Source organism: Acartia tonsa, chromosome 5 (assembly GCF_053477335.1).
Source record: "Acartia tonsa isolate MP-2025a chromosome 5, ASM5347733v1, whole genome shotgun sequence".
Taxonomy (NCBI): domain Eukaryota; kingdom Metazoa; phylum Arthropoda; class Copepoda; order Calanoida; family Acartiidae; genus Acartia; species Acartia tonsa.
The window spans coordinates 24,166,703-24,184,960 of NC_137264.1; the positions used below are offsets into that span (position 1 = coordinate 24,166,703).

Consider the following 18,258-nt stretch of genomic DNA (forward strand, 5'->3'; position numbering starts at 1 on the left):
AGGGGTTGCTAGACATTGGAGAAAAAAACCTCCGCCCCTTATCCTTAATTTATTTCAAAGATAAAAGGAGGTGTTATCAGTGCTGACAATGCACTTTGAAGGAAATCACAAAAATGTTTTGATTTTTTCTGTTTGTTTAGAGGAGCCAAAAGAAGTAAATGCTCCAGTTGACATTGAGGTTGTTGAAGAAACTGTAAAAGATAATGATGGAGAGATACCAAAAGTACTCTGCAGACAAATGTCCAGGGTAAGTGGGAACTGAGTAGATACCCCTGATTTAGGAATAACATGTAGCGTATCTGCTCAATGTCTGGAAGCTGATAAGTTTGAATCTCGGACAAATAACGTATCATAACTAAAGACAATAAAATGGTTCCTACTGCTGTTTTATCAGGTGTGTAACATAAATAGTTAGATTAGGTGGAATTCATTACTATTCATTAAAGTCTCTAGGAGGGTAGCCGCTAATGTTAATGATAATACTTTAAGTGCTCTGTCTATAAATATTTTTTTTTTTGGATAACAAAATTTATAGTTTGGCTTATTTGTATTTAAACATTTTTTAAATAGTTACATATTTTATTTAGAGGACCCAGTTTACAGAATTTCAAATTGTAATGCTATGGAATAGTTTTAAAAGAGAGTTCCCGAATGGATATATGAACTTTAACCAACTACACAACTTGGTCAAGAAACATTTTCCTAGGTATTTGAATATTTTATTAAAGACCTTGAATATTTAGTAATATTCAACAAAAATTACTTTCAAAGCTTGTTAAAAACATCAACTTTGGTCCAAGGGTTTAAAAGTTCCTTAGGAACTAATAATCAACCAACAAATACAAAAATGACCTTAGAATATATACAGGATGATGATATGGTACAAGGAATTACTTTTATGCAATGCATTTGACACTTTTCCCATTAAATAGCGTTTGCGCCCCTAGTAACTACGGGCTCTGTATTTAAAAAACACTTAGGTGTGGGGGGGGGGTGAGTTTAAAAAAAGAGAAAATAGTTTCAAAAAGAAGAGTAAAAACTGAGACAGCGAAAAGTGTCACCAAAAAAATGACGTCATACGATAAAATAACCAATGAGAGAGAAGTATAACTTTTACTATTAGTCAATTACAGTGTATACTGGCCTCTCATTGGTCAACTTTATCTATGACGTAATTTTTTGGTGCCACTTTACGGTGTCTCGTAAAAATAATATTTTGGGGTGGGGAATATTTTTTCTATGGACAATTTCTCCTTAGAGGATAGTGGTACCTACTCCCAAAATAGTTGTAAACCTTCCCGGATCCTTGAAAAGTTAAAGTTTTGAGGAGATTCTTTGGTACACCCAGACAGAATATAATCCTGTTTTTTTTCTGTAGAGACCTGACATTTTATTGAATTTTAGATCAAATTCTGAGTTGGTTACAGAGAACCTGTACAAAGTATTTGACCCTATGGAGACAGGAAAGCTTTATATAGTGCCAATAAAAAATACGTTATACTGGCATACAATTGGTCAATTAAAATGTATACTGACCTGCTATTGGTTATTTAGTCTGTATATTGGCCTATCATTGGTCATTTGTATTGTATGGCCTCATTTTTATTGGCACTATAAAGAGCTATGGAGACAGGTGGAGTAAGGTTTACAGAACTACTTCTAGCATTTTCAATGTCCATGAGAGGAACAGGTTAACCTAAAATTTTGTAATTTTTATGTCCATTTTCAAGGCAAGGTTATCGTTTTATGAATAAAAAAGAGTAAATTTCTACTTTTTGCTAATCAGTTTCCTAATGGTTTCGCTCATCTCTTATATGCTTTTTGGGGGGGAATATACTTCAGGTACTGTGATGGTTTTATGCTAGCATTATCCTGCCTATTGTTACTGAAAAATTGTCAGGGGATTGGGGGGGAGGGGGGATTAGGATAAAACACAAAATAATATTCTCCACATCTGATTATTAATTAGTAAGGTAGTTTGTCTGAAGCTTAAGATGTCAATAACTACTGATCCGATTGAGTTCTTCATTTTAGGGAAGCTCCACATAAGTCCCAGGATGGTTTTGGGCTAATTTAGTTTAAGATGCAAGTGTTTGGATGGTTTATGATTTTTTCAATCTCCGAATGCAGAGCCTCTAGATGCTAGTGGCGCAGCTAATTGTTTTTAACAAAGAATTATTTTTGTTTATCATGATTGAAGAGGATGGGAGGGGGGGGGGGAGGTTATTAATCATTCACCATACCTCTGAAAGTCACTAACCTGAACCATATTTCAGCACGAGATAAATTGAAATGGGCTTTCAAGCTGTATGATCAGGACAGTAGTGGTACCATTGCCAGGGAAGAGATGGAGGATATTTTCAACAAACTTTGCATGTAAGCATTTAATCATTGGTTATACCTTATAAACAGGTTTGTCTGTTTGTTTGTTTTAAAAGATCTCACCTAAGGTGGCTTTTACTAGAACTAGTATCTATGAATCACCGATTGGTAGCCAGATCGCCAAATTTTATTTGTGCGAATTTTTCTATAAATTCTAAACAGTGTTCTAGAACTATATGATGTTATTAACAGAAGATTTTAGAAGTTCTTGCAGATTTTTAATGTGATTTTGGTTATTTTGCGAACCATAGCCAATTTAGCGATACTTTTTATAAAGAACTTGTCTCTGTTCCATTGTACTTTCCAGGTTAGAGCACCTAGAAAAATTAACCTTAGAAAAATTAGATAATATTCATATTAAAAACATAATCGTACTGATAGGTATCCTAACACTCTCCCTTTGTTTATACGTGTCATGGAAAGTTGCTATTCTAAAGCTTCTACCAATATTAGGTTTCTTATTTTCATATATCTTTACCAAAATAATAATTTCATCCTTGTTTTCTAGGATAGCTGAGGGTCCCACCCCTGAAGATCTTCAGAAGATGAGAAACAGACAGAAAAGAGCTGTCAAACAAATAGCATTAAGGTTGGATAGATAGATAGATAGATAGATAGATAGATAGATAGATAGATAGATAGATAGATAGATAGATAGATAGATAGATAGATAGATAGATAGATAGATAGATAGATAGATAGATAGATAGATAGATAGATAGATAGATAGATAGATAGATAGAAGGTTTTGAAATCATATATGAAATTATGAATTTATATATGTTTTTTACACTATATCATTTGATGTTTCGTATTTCTCATGTCGTTTTGCATAATTTTGGGAGCTTTCCACTACTTTCTACTAATGCATTTTTTTGTTTAAGTATTTTGATGTTTAAGTATGTCTGTAAAATGTCTATTAACATCCTATTGTGCAATTTAAATGTCTGGGAATGTCCTATTGTGCACAGTGAATGGGATGCACCATTTTTATGTATATCGTCATATGGTTCATAATAACATTAATTAAATATTTTGGAATTCCAACAATGTATGAAAAAACAAGGATGACAACATCCATAAAAGCGAAGCACTAAAACGGTAGGACAAACGGACATTAACACTTGTATAGTATATGAACTGAAAAATCGGAACATAAATGTATAAATCTCGAATCAAAATTGTAGGTAAATTTGTTGAAAAACTGCTTAAAAACAGGATAATGTTTATGGACATACTTACATTTTTGGACTTGATTATAGAGTTGCTTCGCTTATAATATTGTTCTTTGTTGTCCCAGGAATCAATATACCAAAAATCAGATCAAACGGATAATTAAAACACTTTAAAATTTGTTGTTAAAAAAGTAGAAAAATCAACATGTTTAAAATGGACGTACGGACATTTTGGTAATGATTATAGAGTTGCTACGCTTTCTAAATCGTACCCAACTACTACAGGAATCATCATGCAAAGTTTGAAATCGATAGGACAATTCTAACATGCCTAAATTAACGAATAAAAGCTATCTATCTCGGACGGACGTACGGACGGACGGACCGACCCTAATTATAGAAAAGCTTCGCTTTTTAAAAGATATTTATAGTTCCTAAGCTCAAAGCCACTTCTAGGACCATTTTTTTTTATCTTAAAAACAACTTGAAGTACTAAATAGGGAAACTCATTAAAATGACAAATAAATAAAGACATAGGGACAAAGATAGGGTAGATTATAATCGATTTTAGAAAGCTGTCTTCAATAAAAGCCGAGAAAAACATATTTTCTTTAAAAACATACGAAATATTTATATCAGGGTCATTTATTGAGAGCTAGGAATGATTTTCATATTATTACTTATAGTAGATATCCTATGATCCCTGAAATTTTTTTATGAAATAAACCAGAAGTAAACAAAAGAAAAAGATTACTCATAAGAACATATTTTGAATTTTAGGGTATGAATACAATGGGTTTTAGGAATGATCACCTTTTATGTTGTGCTAATATAGTCCTTAGATATTGGTCAATACGATCTCCTTGCCAAGGGAGGGGTTATCTGTTATATTAGCCAGCTGAGAGAACATTTTGTCATGATATTCCAGAATCTTACACAAAATCCACGTATATTATATCCATTCCTATTTCATATTAGTGAACTACACAAACCCCCTATAATGAATTATATATTGACCGGACGGACCCTAATTATAGAATAGCTTCGCTTTTAAAAATACAGTAAAGCTTTTTGAAATATAGCTAGGTATCTGTGAGGGAGAGAAGTATTAAAATAGCATGCTGATAGCGACTTTTTGGTACAGACAGAAACGATTTTTTAATGTTGGATATTGAAATATCCTAATTTTTGATCGCATTAACTCTTTTTGTGTGCTTGGAAGCGGTTAATCTCTCCTTTTTATTAAAATTATTATTATCAAATCATTATATACAGATAGTATCAGTAAAATCATTTTTAGTAGCAAAGCTAAGATACTCTATAATATATAGGTCTGTTTGTCTGTATACAAATTATTATTTTTGAATCAAATATAGAGATAGTATTAGTAAATTTTAGTAGCAAAGCTAAGCTACGCTACATTTATAATCAAGAAGTCTGTTTGTCTATATAAAATGTGTTGATATTATCAGCTGTTATCTTAGATAGTTGACTGTCAAAAACATTTTCTATTTAATTTTATAGTGTCCAAACTCTGATTATGTGTCGATATTATGTCAGCCATGGCCACTTTCTTATAAGTAAACCTACATATTTTTTTATATTATTTACGTTGACTGTATGGCTTTTATAAAAAGTAGTCATGTCTGACATAATATCGACACATCGATAGTATATTGACACTATAACTACAAATGTACACAAAATTTTGACATGGATTTTTTTATTAGATTTTCAATTATTGAACGTATGCGTAAGTATCATTATTTCCATTTATTTTTAAGGAAAAAGATTGGGTTGTATAAAGCAGAGGAAGAAATTGATGAAGTCATAAAAGGTTATGTATTAGTATTTTTAATTGCAAGTTCAATGACACGCGTCTTTGGCATGACACGATGCGCATCCGCTCGTTGTCGAATCTTGACCCGACACCGAGTCATAAGTGTTAACAGAGTGGTTACTTTTGCTACTCTGTTAGGGGCGCTACATAAATAAGTTAGAGTAGGGGAAATGTCATTGCCAATGACAGGCGCAACTCATTAGCATTGAAATCTACGAAATTTTTAAAATCATTTTTCCAAGACCATTTAAAGTATTTTTGTTTTTGTTTTAGTTCCTTAGTTTAGTTTAGAAAGTGGTCTTTCTAGGTCAAATTCTTCAAAAATACATTTTCATCACTTATGTAAAGAATTAAAAATGACATTTTTTAGAATTCAGCCCATATGATCTTGCAAAAGAAGTAGTTCCTCTTCCAGAAAACAAAGGTACAAATTATTTTTTCTTCACTGTAAAAAAAATCTTTTTGGAAAGTACAAAGTCAAAGATTGTTGGTTTTCAAGACATTTTTATAATAGATTTTTAAAAATTAGGCTTTTAATGTTTTTTTCCAGTGTTTTTAGATCTTAATGTTTTTTTTTAAATCTTCCGATATCCTGATCCAATAATGACTTTGCTAAACTTTCTAGTGCACCGTGTAAAAAAGGAAAAAAATTTTTCTTCTAAAATGGAATCTAAGATATTAATTGTACTTTTCTTAATCTACAGTGTCTGCAAAGAAAAGTTCAGTGACAGCAGGAATGAATACGTCCAAAACCAGCATATCTTCAGAATTCACCAAACCCCAGGTTAGTTCGTTTAATTATAATTCATCCAGATGATAACAGTCAGGGAGGGAGGGGAGCTGTTTATTACACTAGTCCCCAAAGTTTTATAATAACGTTGTCTTATTAGTAGGCTAAACAACTTTGGGGACTTTGTTGAAATTTGAATTGGGTGTCCAAACGGTTCAACTACAAATTGTAATCTACAGAAGGGATAACTTTGTGTATGAGCATTGGGGATGTACATCAATATATTGGCCATTGTATTATTTCTTTAGATCCCTAGAAAGCAGTTAATACATTTTTAAAAGCGAAGCTTTTCTATAATTAGACCCGGTCCGTCCGTACGTCCGTGACGGATAGCCTTTTTCGTTAATTTAGGCATGTTAGAATTGTCCTATCGATTTCAAACTTTGCATTGTGATTCATTTAGTAGTTAAATACGATTTAGAAAGCGTAGCAACTATATAATCATTACCAGAATGTCCGTACGTTCATTTTAAACTTGTTGATTTTTTTACTTTTTTATTAACAATTTTTTGTGATCTAATCATCCGATTGATCTGATTTTTGGTGTATTGAATCCTGGGACAACATAGTAAAATGTTATAAGCGAATCAACTCTATAATCAAGTCCTAAAAATGTAAGGATGTCCATAAACATAATCCATATATCAAGCAGTTTTTCAACAAATTTACTTACAATTTTGCTTCGACTCTTATACTTTTATATTCTGATTATTAAGTTCTGACACTATACAAGTGTTAATGACCGTTTTCCTACCGTTGTGTGCTTCGCTTTTATGGATGTTGTCATCCTTGTTATATCATTTTTATAATCGAAACTTTCTGTTATTAGGGTATTATCCACACATAACATATAGCTCTTTTTTTACTTTTTTGACAGCATTTTTTCACATAATTATCATATTCATTTGATTTTTGTAACAATGATGAACGACAATATTTCAAGCACATTATCTCTATAAATAAGTTCTAGAAATGCAAGTATGTCCTTAAACAGTATATTTTTTGAAATATTTTGCAACAATTTGAAATGCATATAATTCTTTATAGATTAGTATTATAAAAGTCTACAATTGTTAATGTTTGTTTTATTAGAGCTTCGCTTTTTTCATCCTTGTTATCAATAACACTTTTGTCTCTTTGATAACTTTCATTTATACTTAATTCTTTTTAACAGTTTTCATTTTTTGTTAGGAAAACCGGAAATCTCTGAAAGATATAAAGAATGCAGCTGCCATACAAAAGAAAACCCTGGCTGCAATTCCTAGAAGAATGAAAGATGCTGAAGGATTGTCTAAGGCTAAGTAAATCAAAACAATGATTGGCATGTCCAATTAGATCCAACAATAAACTTATGAAAAGTAATAGTATGTGTATGTGTGTGTCTGTCTGTCTGTACCAAAGGATCCAGCTAATAGTTGAACTGATTGGGTTCTCCTTTATAATGTAGCTTCTCATAGGTCCCTGGAACGTTTATGACTATTTAGGAGAAGGTAACACCCACCATCCTCCAATGAGGAATCCCGCCCCCCCCCCAAATTGTTTTTTTATTTTAATAAAATTTAAATTTTAAATGGAGTGTGGTCTTTGGGTAAACTTTCCTTAACCACCCCCCGCCCTCTCCAAATCCGAACTAAAGTTTCCCTATAGGCCTCTAGGGGCGTAGTCGCTAGTAAATAATGAGGAATATATCAGAAAGACTGACATATTAAAAATTATATAAATTAAGATTTTTACCTACTTTTTTAAACAGAGCAATATAACAAAGTTAGTAAAAAAATTAACATATTTTTATTTCAGTAAATTTTTACAAGCAACCAAGACTGTCAGTACTATGAAAGGAGCTATGGATGAGAAAAAGAAACGGTAAGCCATCAATGCTGAACAGTTGACATAAAAAAATGTAGAATTTCTACGCAACAAAAAAAGTTTTGTTTTGGGGAATAAATACAAAGTCAAAGGAAACAGAAAAAAATTAGGTCAATAATTCTAGTTTTTTAATATTTTTCGAGATTTTTAACTTTTGACAGAGAGACTTTCTTCTTTTACAATATAGACTAGCTGCTTCGTCACCTAGATTCTAAAACACTACGAGGAAGTACCAGAACAATAGCCTAAAACCACCAAAAGGCATTAAAAAAGGTCCTAAAAATACACAACTGGATCAAACCATCCATTTTCGACATATTAAACCTCAGACTTTATATTAGAGGATTGAAATGTGATCCTGAAGGCTGATTCGGTAAACCTTCCAGCACCGTCTAAGCACTTTGTTATTTTTTTTTGCATTTCTAGTATCGCTTTGAAACCGATTAATATCCGTTGGGTTAGAACTGGTTCTCAGCCATACTAAAAAATTATGTATGCATCGTATTATATCCAGTTTTCTAGTAATATAAAAATCTTCAATCATAAGATCAAATCCGCAGAAAGCTGTTTTAATATGATGCGATAAATAACTATTCCAGTATACATAAATATCTGGAAATCTGATTAAAATTTTGTTGGATTAAACAGAATTTGAGACATACTGAAAATTCATTTTACTTTCTGCGGAAACCTGTCTATAACACAATGCCATTTATTTAATTACACTTTTTAATTGTATTCTCTAGGTTAAAGATGGACAACTGTGTAGATGCAAGACTTGCAATTGATAAAGTAGTGTCTATAAAAGAAGAACAAGCAGATGAATATGTTATTGTTGAAGCAGCACCAGTTAAAAAGAAATTAAGTAAGTTATTACTATTCTGGGAAGGAAAGGGTGCATAAAACGATTACCACCCCCCCCCCCCCCCTCCTCATTTTTTTCTCTAATTTTAATTGTGTGAAAGATAAAGTTACAAATTTCTTGAAACTTTGTTTGTATCCATTAATCCTGGCGGCCACAGGAGCCATCCAATATCCGGGGATATTTTTAAAGTGGCCTTAAAAATACTAAATCACATTTTTTGCTCCAAACACAAAGTAATTTGGAAAATTAAGCTTACCAAAGACTTTTTTGACCTTAGGTTGAACGTATTGACCTATATCAAAGGACAATATTAGCGTCCAAAATTGACGTCAACAATTCCCATGTCACAATATCATTATCCACGTATTCTATATCCATTAATACTGAACTTTGATTTTATTTGCAGCTGTAATAGAAAAGTTGAAAGCGCAGGCAAACTTTGCCAAGATGTCGCAAGACAGAAAGTTTATCAGTTCTTGCAGACTTGCTCAAATATTGAAGGTATGACAGCTGGCAGTTGAGCAGCTGCTTTATAACTAGAATCTGTTCACTATCAGAATACCTCTATATATTTAATATTTCTCTGGATTTTGGATTCGGTCATCCTTGTTTTTTTCACTATAATAAAAATATTAGTTGATGAACTGCATATAAAAATAGTTTCAGCAATTATTCAAATATTGCAATAATGTATGTAGACATATAATATTACTGCATATTCTCATTCTAGATCTTTCCCTTCAATGGAATAATAAAAAGATTGGCCTAATATGCTAACTGTAATAAGTCACATATGGAAATAAAGGTTTTTTTTTAAAGTGCTGCTTATTTACGGTCAAACGGCTGGTCTTTATTAAACTTTGGCTCTTTTAGATTGTTTTTTGCTATTTTGCCAATTTTCTCAATGTGCTTATGTCTATATTCAGCCAAAATATTCCTTCTTTCGAAAATCAGATCCTTTTAAATAAGCTTTTTTTTGCATATTAATGCTATATATTCTCTACATAATTTAGTTTATGCCTAACTAATTATAAACGCGATTTTAAATAATTCATTTTCTGGTATGCCAATATTTCGACAAGTAAAGCAGAGCATACCATTACGGGATACTAACATGCCCTATTTAACTTGGTCCTCTCTTTATTGAATAATAATAGTTTGACGCACAAATAAACCTCTTTTGTGTTTTCCTATAACTTTTTGCACGTAACAGCAATTAAACTTTGCTAGTTTTTTTACTTTCTGTATATTGTTTATAGTTAGAATGAAAGGGAGGGATATCTAATGTGTCGAAGGATACCAAACTATATATTTTTGAATAATGGATATAGAATACATATATTGACGATAATAACTATTCTGTCACAATATCAACGTATTCTATATCCATTTTTTGGATGGTTAGGTTTTTGTTTCTAAAAAGTAAAGTAAACTTCTGACTTTTAACATGCCCCTAGAGACTAGCGGCACAACAAATATAAGAAACCCTAATATTTCTAGAAGGTGTCGTAAAGCTCCTGTTATTAAAAAGACTACTATACATGCATACTAGCGGATTCGCTCCTAGAGGCCTCAAGGGACACTAAGAAAAGGGGGGGTCAGTCGACCCTATACTCGACTTTCTTAATTTTAGTTTCAACTAAATTTTGGTTGTGGTGGTAATTTTTTTCTGAAGGCAATATCTCTTGAGAAGGTGGAAGTACCCTCCACCAAAATAGTTATAAACCTTCACAGGACCAATGAGAAGCTACATTGTAAAAGAGAACCATATCGGTTTCACAGTTAGCGAGATTCTTAGGTACACGCAGATAGACATCCTTTTACTTTTATATTGGAATATATTTTGAAAATCCTCAAATCCTTTACTATTTAAACATAAAGGAGAATTGGAAAATTTTAGCAAATAACAAACGTACATATTCAATTTATAGAGTAGGTGCGGTGGTTCTAGAAATGTAGCACAAATATTCTAGAAGTTCTAGTTTATCACAATTACTCTGCATAAGAAGAATCTTTGCATATTTAGTGTTCATGCAAACTAAATTATTCTCATTGTAAAAAAGCATATACACCCAACTCCAAGTGGAAAGGAAAATGCCCCTAAAAACTTTATTTCAATTTAACATAATAAATTTACTCTTGGGAGTACCATAAGATATCCAATTTTAAGACGCAGCGCATGTTTCAAGGTGCGTGGAGAAGTCTAAAACCCGAAGCGACACCAAACCCTCTAAGTCATTAAGATACTCATGTTTAATTGGATTATTTTTTTTGGAGGGGGGGAGGGGGGTGGAGTAATGGAATTTTTATTAATACCCACAAATAACCTTGTACAACAAATTTTACTTTTTAAAAATTGCATTTGTGCACTTGCAGTGCTAGCGTTGATTATTTACTGTAGTGTATAAACTGTGAATCTATTATTTTCGCGCCTGGTTGAACAAATTCAAATTGCTGAAAGTTTTTGTTGACACATCTTAAAAGGTTCATAGGGTGTTCCAATCAAGCAACAAAAAATTATTAATCATTTGTTTTTCAAAAGAAGCTTTTAAATATTGTTTTGGGACATAATAGATGCGTGCACAGAGATTTTAAAGGATCTATGAACTACATTTTTCATGAGGTGTTTTTTGACGTTTAACTTTTCTAACTTTATCTAGCATTAAATACTATAACAATTCAAAATCAATGAAAAAATATATATCAAAAAGATAATATTATTTTTTATTAGAACAAATTTTTATGACATAGATTGTATAATGATCAATAAATATGAAATATTTTGTAAGATAGATCATTATATTCTAAGCAGCTTTTCAAACAACGAATCAAAATAAAAATAATTGTAACTTATATTGAATGCCTTGAATTGAGTGACGTAGCAACTAAATAACAAATCTTTTTGGTGCTGTTTTAGTTTAAATTTCCCCTGTTTTGTATGAAAATAATTGTCGTGACTCTAGTCTTTAAAACCAGTAGCATTAACATCACAAAATAACATTAAATTCTTTCAACAGTTTTAATACAAGTTTTATTCTACAAACACATGTACATTGTACATCCTATTTATTTTATAACATATTTGTGGCTGCGCAACTAGACTGAAAAGTTTTATCGCGGAAGAGGTTATTCTGGTTCTCCCTCGTCATTTTTTAAGAATATGAATTGTCTAAACCGTGAACTAATTAAAAAAGAACTTATATTGTTTTTACAGGATCCTGAAAGAAATTGTAAAAACTTCGATGCCAGGTAATTGATAAATTTTAGTTGATTTTTAGTATAAAAGCTACTCTATGATTTACTTTTCCTGTTCGTCAATAAGTCTGTCGTTACCCTTTTAGGGAAATCTGATTTTCTCGGCAACTAACGAGGCTAGACAGCTGGGATTGTTCGCCTGACTGTCGGCCATGCTTCAAAAGACATAAACCTATTCAAGGTTTCATAATTTTTTTTTCAGAGTTTTTAGTCTTTATTTTCTTTGTTATAACAATTGAACATCTGCTCTATAAATAACTTTGTCTGTTTCTTTGTTTATATTTACTATAGCTTCCTTGTTGGTAACAGATTTCAAAATTTAAACTTGTATAATTTGCAGAAGATGTCATAGTCAGTGAGTTATATACAACAAAATGCTACTTTCAAATTTTTGTTTTTAAAAGAATGCAAACAAAAAAAAACTTATGGAGGCCATTTTAAGGTAGATTTATCTTTGGATTAAGGTTGAACCCTTCCCAAAATGGTTATGACCATAACAGGACCTATAAGAAGTACAATGCAAAGGAGAACTTTATCGGTTCAGCGGTTTGAGAAATCCCCCGGTACAAACACACAGACAGACAGTCTCATAGACAACTTGCTACTTTTATTTAAGGATTATTGATAAAAATTTAAAATTTTCTCTACAACATTGTATGAAAAATTCTTCTCATAATAAGATCCAATTTAAGGAAAAGGGCTCGAGAATTATTTAGTACTTTGGATAGAGACAACAATGGACATGTTGATATCGATGAATATATTAATGGTAACACATAGATAGATAGATAAATAGAAAAAAAAGATATATAATTTCATAAATTGATAGATTTATAGACGTATAGATTTGGTGGAGGGACCTTAACCCTTAAATTACACTTAAACTAAAATTATCTTTTCGTTCCTAATACGAATACTTAGATCAAAAATCTTAATCTACAGAGGGCTTATATTGTTTATCATCATTGGGGACGCAGCCGCCCAAATGAAAAAAAATCCTGAGTAAAGTGGCAATATTTTTAGACAATCTGCAGTATAAAGTGCATGATAACAAGGGTGACAACATCCCTAGTTTAAACAGTAGAACACACGAACATAAACACTCGCAGAGACCAAGGACAAGGGAAGGCTATTCTGGCAAACAATGCTTTAGAGCTGATTTCATAGATTTCCAGTTAAAACTAGATGATGAGATTATGCAACTTTTGGCAGAATTTGATAAGAATCTCAAGCATTATTTTATTAGTTTTTGCTCACTTTACTACAAGCCATGCAAAAATGATAGTCAGAGATTAGTTCCATGTTCAGTTTTGAGATGAACGAGTCGAATAATGCTTTTTACATATTTTATATATTTTCTCTAAATCATAGACTACTCGTAAATTATATGTTTAATAGTGAATAAAATTTATTGAAAATCCCAAAGAGTGGATAGCTGTAATATTTTCAAAAATATTTAAGATTGTTTAGATATTTATCTCATCTAAAAATTTTACATAAAAAAAGTTTTTTGACACCTATCAATAAAATTCTGAACTACATAACTATTCTTTTCCAAATCCTAAATTTTATAATATATGTTGTGGTTTAATTTGGTATTTCTTGACAACTTCTTGCCTCTAATTGTGAAACAAGTTGCAGGGAAGTGGCGAAATGGGTAATGTAAATTAGAAGCTTCCCTGAAATCATGATTTATTATGTACTGCAATACTAAAAACAACTAATCTTCTCCGAATATTAACATTTACAAACTTTTCACAGAATTTAAAATATGGGGAATTTCCCCCATAGTGCCTTGTAGAGCACAGAATCCCCACTTTCCCGACCATTAATTTAAAACAAATTGTAAACGACCAAAGGGGAGGGAGTCTTGGTATAGCATTAAAGAAACCAAAAGATATAATTCAAATAAGGAGGGGGATCAGTGCTTGATAGGCAACTTTGTGGTAAGGCACCAATATATGTTTTTTATGATTTATATTAAATTAAGTTGATCGTCAAATAGAATTTAGTTCTTTATGTTTCTAGGTCATTTATTTTTTAAAAGTGAAGCTTTTCTATAATTAGGGTCGGTCCGTAAGTCCGTCCGTACGTCCATCCGTTACAGTTAGCTTTTCTCGTTAATCTAAAAAGGTTAGGATTGTCCTTTCGATTTCAAACTTTATATGCTAATTCCTATAGCAGTTAGGTACAAATTCGAAAGCGCAGCAACTCTATAATCATTACTAGAAAGTCCGTACGTCTATTTAAAAGAAGCTTTTCCATAATTAGGGTCAGTCCGTAAGTCCGTCCGTACGTCCATCTGTTACAGTTAGCTTTTTTCGTTAATCTAAAAAGGTTAGGATTGTCCTTTCGAATTCAAACTTCACATGCTAATTCCTATAGCAGTTAAATGATAAGCGCAGCAACTCTATAATTATTACTAGAAAGTCTGTACGTCTATTTAAAACAAGCTGATTTTTTACTTTTTTTACAACAAATTTTTATATATTCAAATTATCCTAGTCATCTGATTTTTTTAATACTGATTCCTATTACAACAAGGTATAGTGTTATAAGCGAAGCTTCTCTATAACTAGTCTTAAAAACGTTAGTATGTCCTTAAACAGTAACATGTATTTAATAAGTTTTGCAACAAATTTACTTACAATTTTGCATAGACATATGTTCAGTTTATTCAGTTCTGTCACTCTATGAGTGTTAATGTTCGATTTCCTTCCAATTCAGAGCTTCGCTTTTATAGATGTTGTCATCCTTGTTTTAATAAGTAATGAGCAAAGGATTTTATTTTTGAGCTTTAAAGTAAGATGTTTTTAAGTTATTGAATCAATTTGAAACTTTTACTTTAACTTGCTCTAAAGGGTTAATTAGGAAGTGTTTGAAAATGAGCCGAAGTAAAAATTTGTCAAAATATTTTGTTTTTCGTCTTTTAACAGTTACAAATTTTATGGGTAGGAAAAATATTTAAAGATTTTATTTTTAGGAAGTATTTAAAAATGTTTTTTAATCTCCCTACTGTGTTATTTTTTTTAAATCGGTCTGCTAATAACATAAATAATCAGGGTTTGGCAGCCGCGCCTCAGCCTCACTTTTAAACCTGCTTGTGAGCAGAAAAAGAAATTTCCGAAAGAAGGATTGTCTGCTAAAGAGCAGTTTTATACATCCAGCTGAATATTAAAGTAATAAAATGACGATATCACTGAGGCTTACACGCGGCTTACGTGCGGCTGCCGATCCCTGTTAATAATCTACAAACTTTTGATGAGGTTTAGTGAATTTAGATTAGCGAATTTATACTCAGACATAATTACTACAAGCCCCTTTTAATAATAGTTGAATCATTGATTATATTACACACTCATAAAGGTTTCGTGATTAGATTGCATGATTTTAATAGACTTTTTTGGTCAGAGAAACCTTCCCTTGTCCCTGGAAGAGACGGCTGAACGTACAGACGTATGGATGTACAGACTACAAATATTACAAAGCTTCGCTTTTAAAAAGTGCTGCATGCTTAAAACCAAATATTTTAGACTTTTTTCAATAAGACTTTTACATTATTTAGGTTGTATGATGGATAAAGAGTTTGTTTATGTGTTAAATTCATGGAATGGAAGCGCTATTTTGGATATTGAATAATCTTGTTATATCAAGAATACATGGATATTTTAATGGAAGATTAATTGCATTTTTAAAGAAATATAATTCAAAGTTCTATGTACCAACGAATTCAAGACCCTAAAAAGTTTTTTAAAAATATGAAAATCTTTGAAGTGTACTATTTCAAAATAAAGTGAATATAATTTATCTACTCTTGACCTATCTGTGTGTTCTATTGTTATTGTAAAATAAAATTCATAATTTATCCAATATTTATTAAAATCAACAAATAAAAAAAATATTAAATATTTGTTATATATTCTTAAACTCCATCAATGAAATTATATTCATGGTTTTATTACACTTTATGCATTTGTTTTTAAATTGATAACAATATAATCACAAGCTTTTAACTTATTGATAAATGGCATAAAAAAAAGTTACTATCGTGTATTTATTTATTTATCTATCTATGAAAAAAAATATATTCTTAAATGTTTGTTTTTGTTTATTTATTGAATTCTATCCAAACCTTAGTATAAAGTAACAAAGATATTCTGATATTAAAGTGGCGAAATATATGTATTACTGATCTTTCCCCCAACAAATTAAAATTTTGTAAACTATGCATAACCTGAAGGGACTCTAACTCCAAGGCAACCCAACCTGTCCTTAAGTAATAAACAACACCCCCCCCCCGCCCCAACCTTTTGTTTTAAAATACACAATATTTTAGGTAATACCATTCCATTCCAAGTAACAAGTTAAATTTGACTTTACTCTGAAAAGGATTAGATGAAAATAAAAAAAGCATATCTTGAGAGAGCATAAAAAGAGCGAGAGAGAAAGAATAATATACTTATCGAGATAAAATAATCAAGAAAAAAGATAATCAAGATAATAGCTTATCAAAATATAAGTCCATTTATCAATTATTTTCCAGTGTATCCATCCCTTCTTGAATTATGTGACATTCATAGTAACTAGTTATTAAAATACGAGTCTATTTATCAATTATTTCCAGTGTACCTATCCCTTCTTGATTATGTGACATTCATAGTAACTAGTTATTAAAATACGAGTCTATTTATCAAGGTTTCTTAGATAAGCTTAATATACAAACAGTCAAGATTCTTTTTATGCAACCAAACTATTTGAGACAATGTGCTGTTATATACAATAGTCCCCAAAATTTTATGATAGCGACTTATTCGTTGGCTAAATAACTTTAGGGACTACAGTGAATTTTGATTTGTTGGTTTTTTAAGTTGAATGTCAAACGTCTTAACAACTAATTTTACGCAAAAGAAGGGGTAATTTTGTGTAGCATCATTTAGGATGTACATCAATTTATCACTCACTGTCTTATCCCTTTAATTCCTGAAAACTATTGCTGTTTTTTTATCAACTTATGATAAACTAGCGGCTACGCCCCTAGAAGCCTCTAGGGGCACTCAACGCTCGACCTCATCTCATTTTAAATTTGGGTTTTAAAAGAGTAAAAAAAATATTTTTTTTGAGGGGAGGGGCAGGTACTGGTAGGGGGTTGAAGAAACCCTCTCTAAAAATAGTTTAAAACCTTCCCAGAACCTATAAGAAGCCTTATGGTAAAGGAGAACATTATCGATTTAGCAGTTACAAAATAGGTCTGGCTGACATAGTTTGATATAAGGTAGATTCTTATTGGTATGGATATTTTACAAGAAGTTTTGGCGTTATCCTCTTTTGAAAATTTTTATATCCCCACCTCCCACCCCCCAACAGAACAACTATTTTAGGTTAGGTTAGGTTTTAGGCTAGGGAGCCGAATGCTGCGGCTAGGCAGGCAAGGGGGCTAAGCGCTGCGGCTAGGCAGGCTAGGGGCCGAGCGCTGCGGCTAGGCAGGCAAGGGTGCCAAGCGCCGCAGCTAGGCAGGCTAGGGGGCTGATCGCTGCGGCTAGACAGGCAGGGGTGCCGAGCGCCGCGGCCAGAGTTCATAGTATTGTCAGGGAGTGGGGGGGGGGGGGGGGATATTTCTAAGAGGATAATACCGATATACCGATAATAGACGCCAAGAAAATAACATTTCTTAAATTTCCATTTCCATTAAAGTGTAATTGACTGATGGAAAAGTTAGTTATTTGGCATATTCTAATTGATTATTAATATCTTAACATGAAGTTTCAGACAGCTATCTTTGATAGCAAGCAAGAAAAATTAAGTTATAGACTACCTAAAATTCTGCCAATTACTAAAACAAGTCTCTCTGCCAAGGCATAATTTATAGCTGTTTACGAGTTCTTTAATGGCTTGAGTAAATAAATTGAATTAACGAAATATTAGAACTAAGCTGCAATACCCAAATCTTAAAACTTAACATGAAAGGAACCATGTCCTACTACTTTATATTTCAGAAAAAAATGAATAGAAATTTCGAAATTTGATATCATGCAATTATCCCATTAAAAACAACTTTAAAAAAGAATAAAATTGGAAAGCTGAACTA

The 18,258-nt window shown here is 31.7% G+C and overlaps 1 protein-coding gene and 1 long non-coding RNA gene across 2 annotated transcripts; both read left to right on the forward strand.

The window, feature by feature from the left end:
• The first annotated feature begins 2,918 nt into the window (after positions 1 to 2,918).
• LOC145318455 (uncharacterized) lies at positions 2,919 to 5,821 on the forward strand. Its single transcript, XR_013879340.1, has 3 exons — positions 2,919 to 2,971; positions 5,342 to 5,394; positions 5,768 to 5,821. It is a non-coding gene; the product is annotated as an uncharacterized LOC145318455 (long non-coding RNA).
• A 312-nt stretch (positions 5,822 to 6,133) lies between these two features.
• Positions 6,134 to 15,821, forward strand: LOC145320063 (uncharacterized). The gene is made up of 8 exons (XM_080162502.1): positions 6,134 to 6,181; positions 7,379 to 7,488; positions 7,985 to 8,050; positions 8,800 to 8,918; positions 9,325 to 9,419; positions 12,133 to 12,167; positions 12,866 to 12,942; positions 15,739 to 15,821. The coding sequence occupies exons 1-8, from the start codon at positions 6,134 to 6,136 to the stop codon at positions 15,810 to 15,812; spliced, it is 624 nt and encodes a 207-aa protein (XP_080018628.1). The 3' UTR covers positions 15,813 to 15,821.
• The last annotated feature ends 2,437 nt before the right edge of the window (positions 15,822 to 18,258 follow it).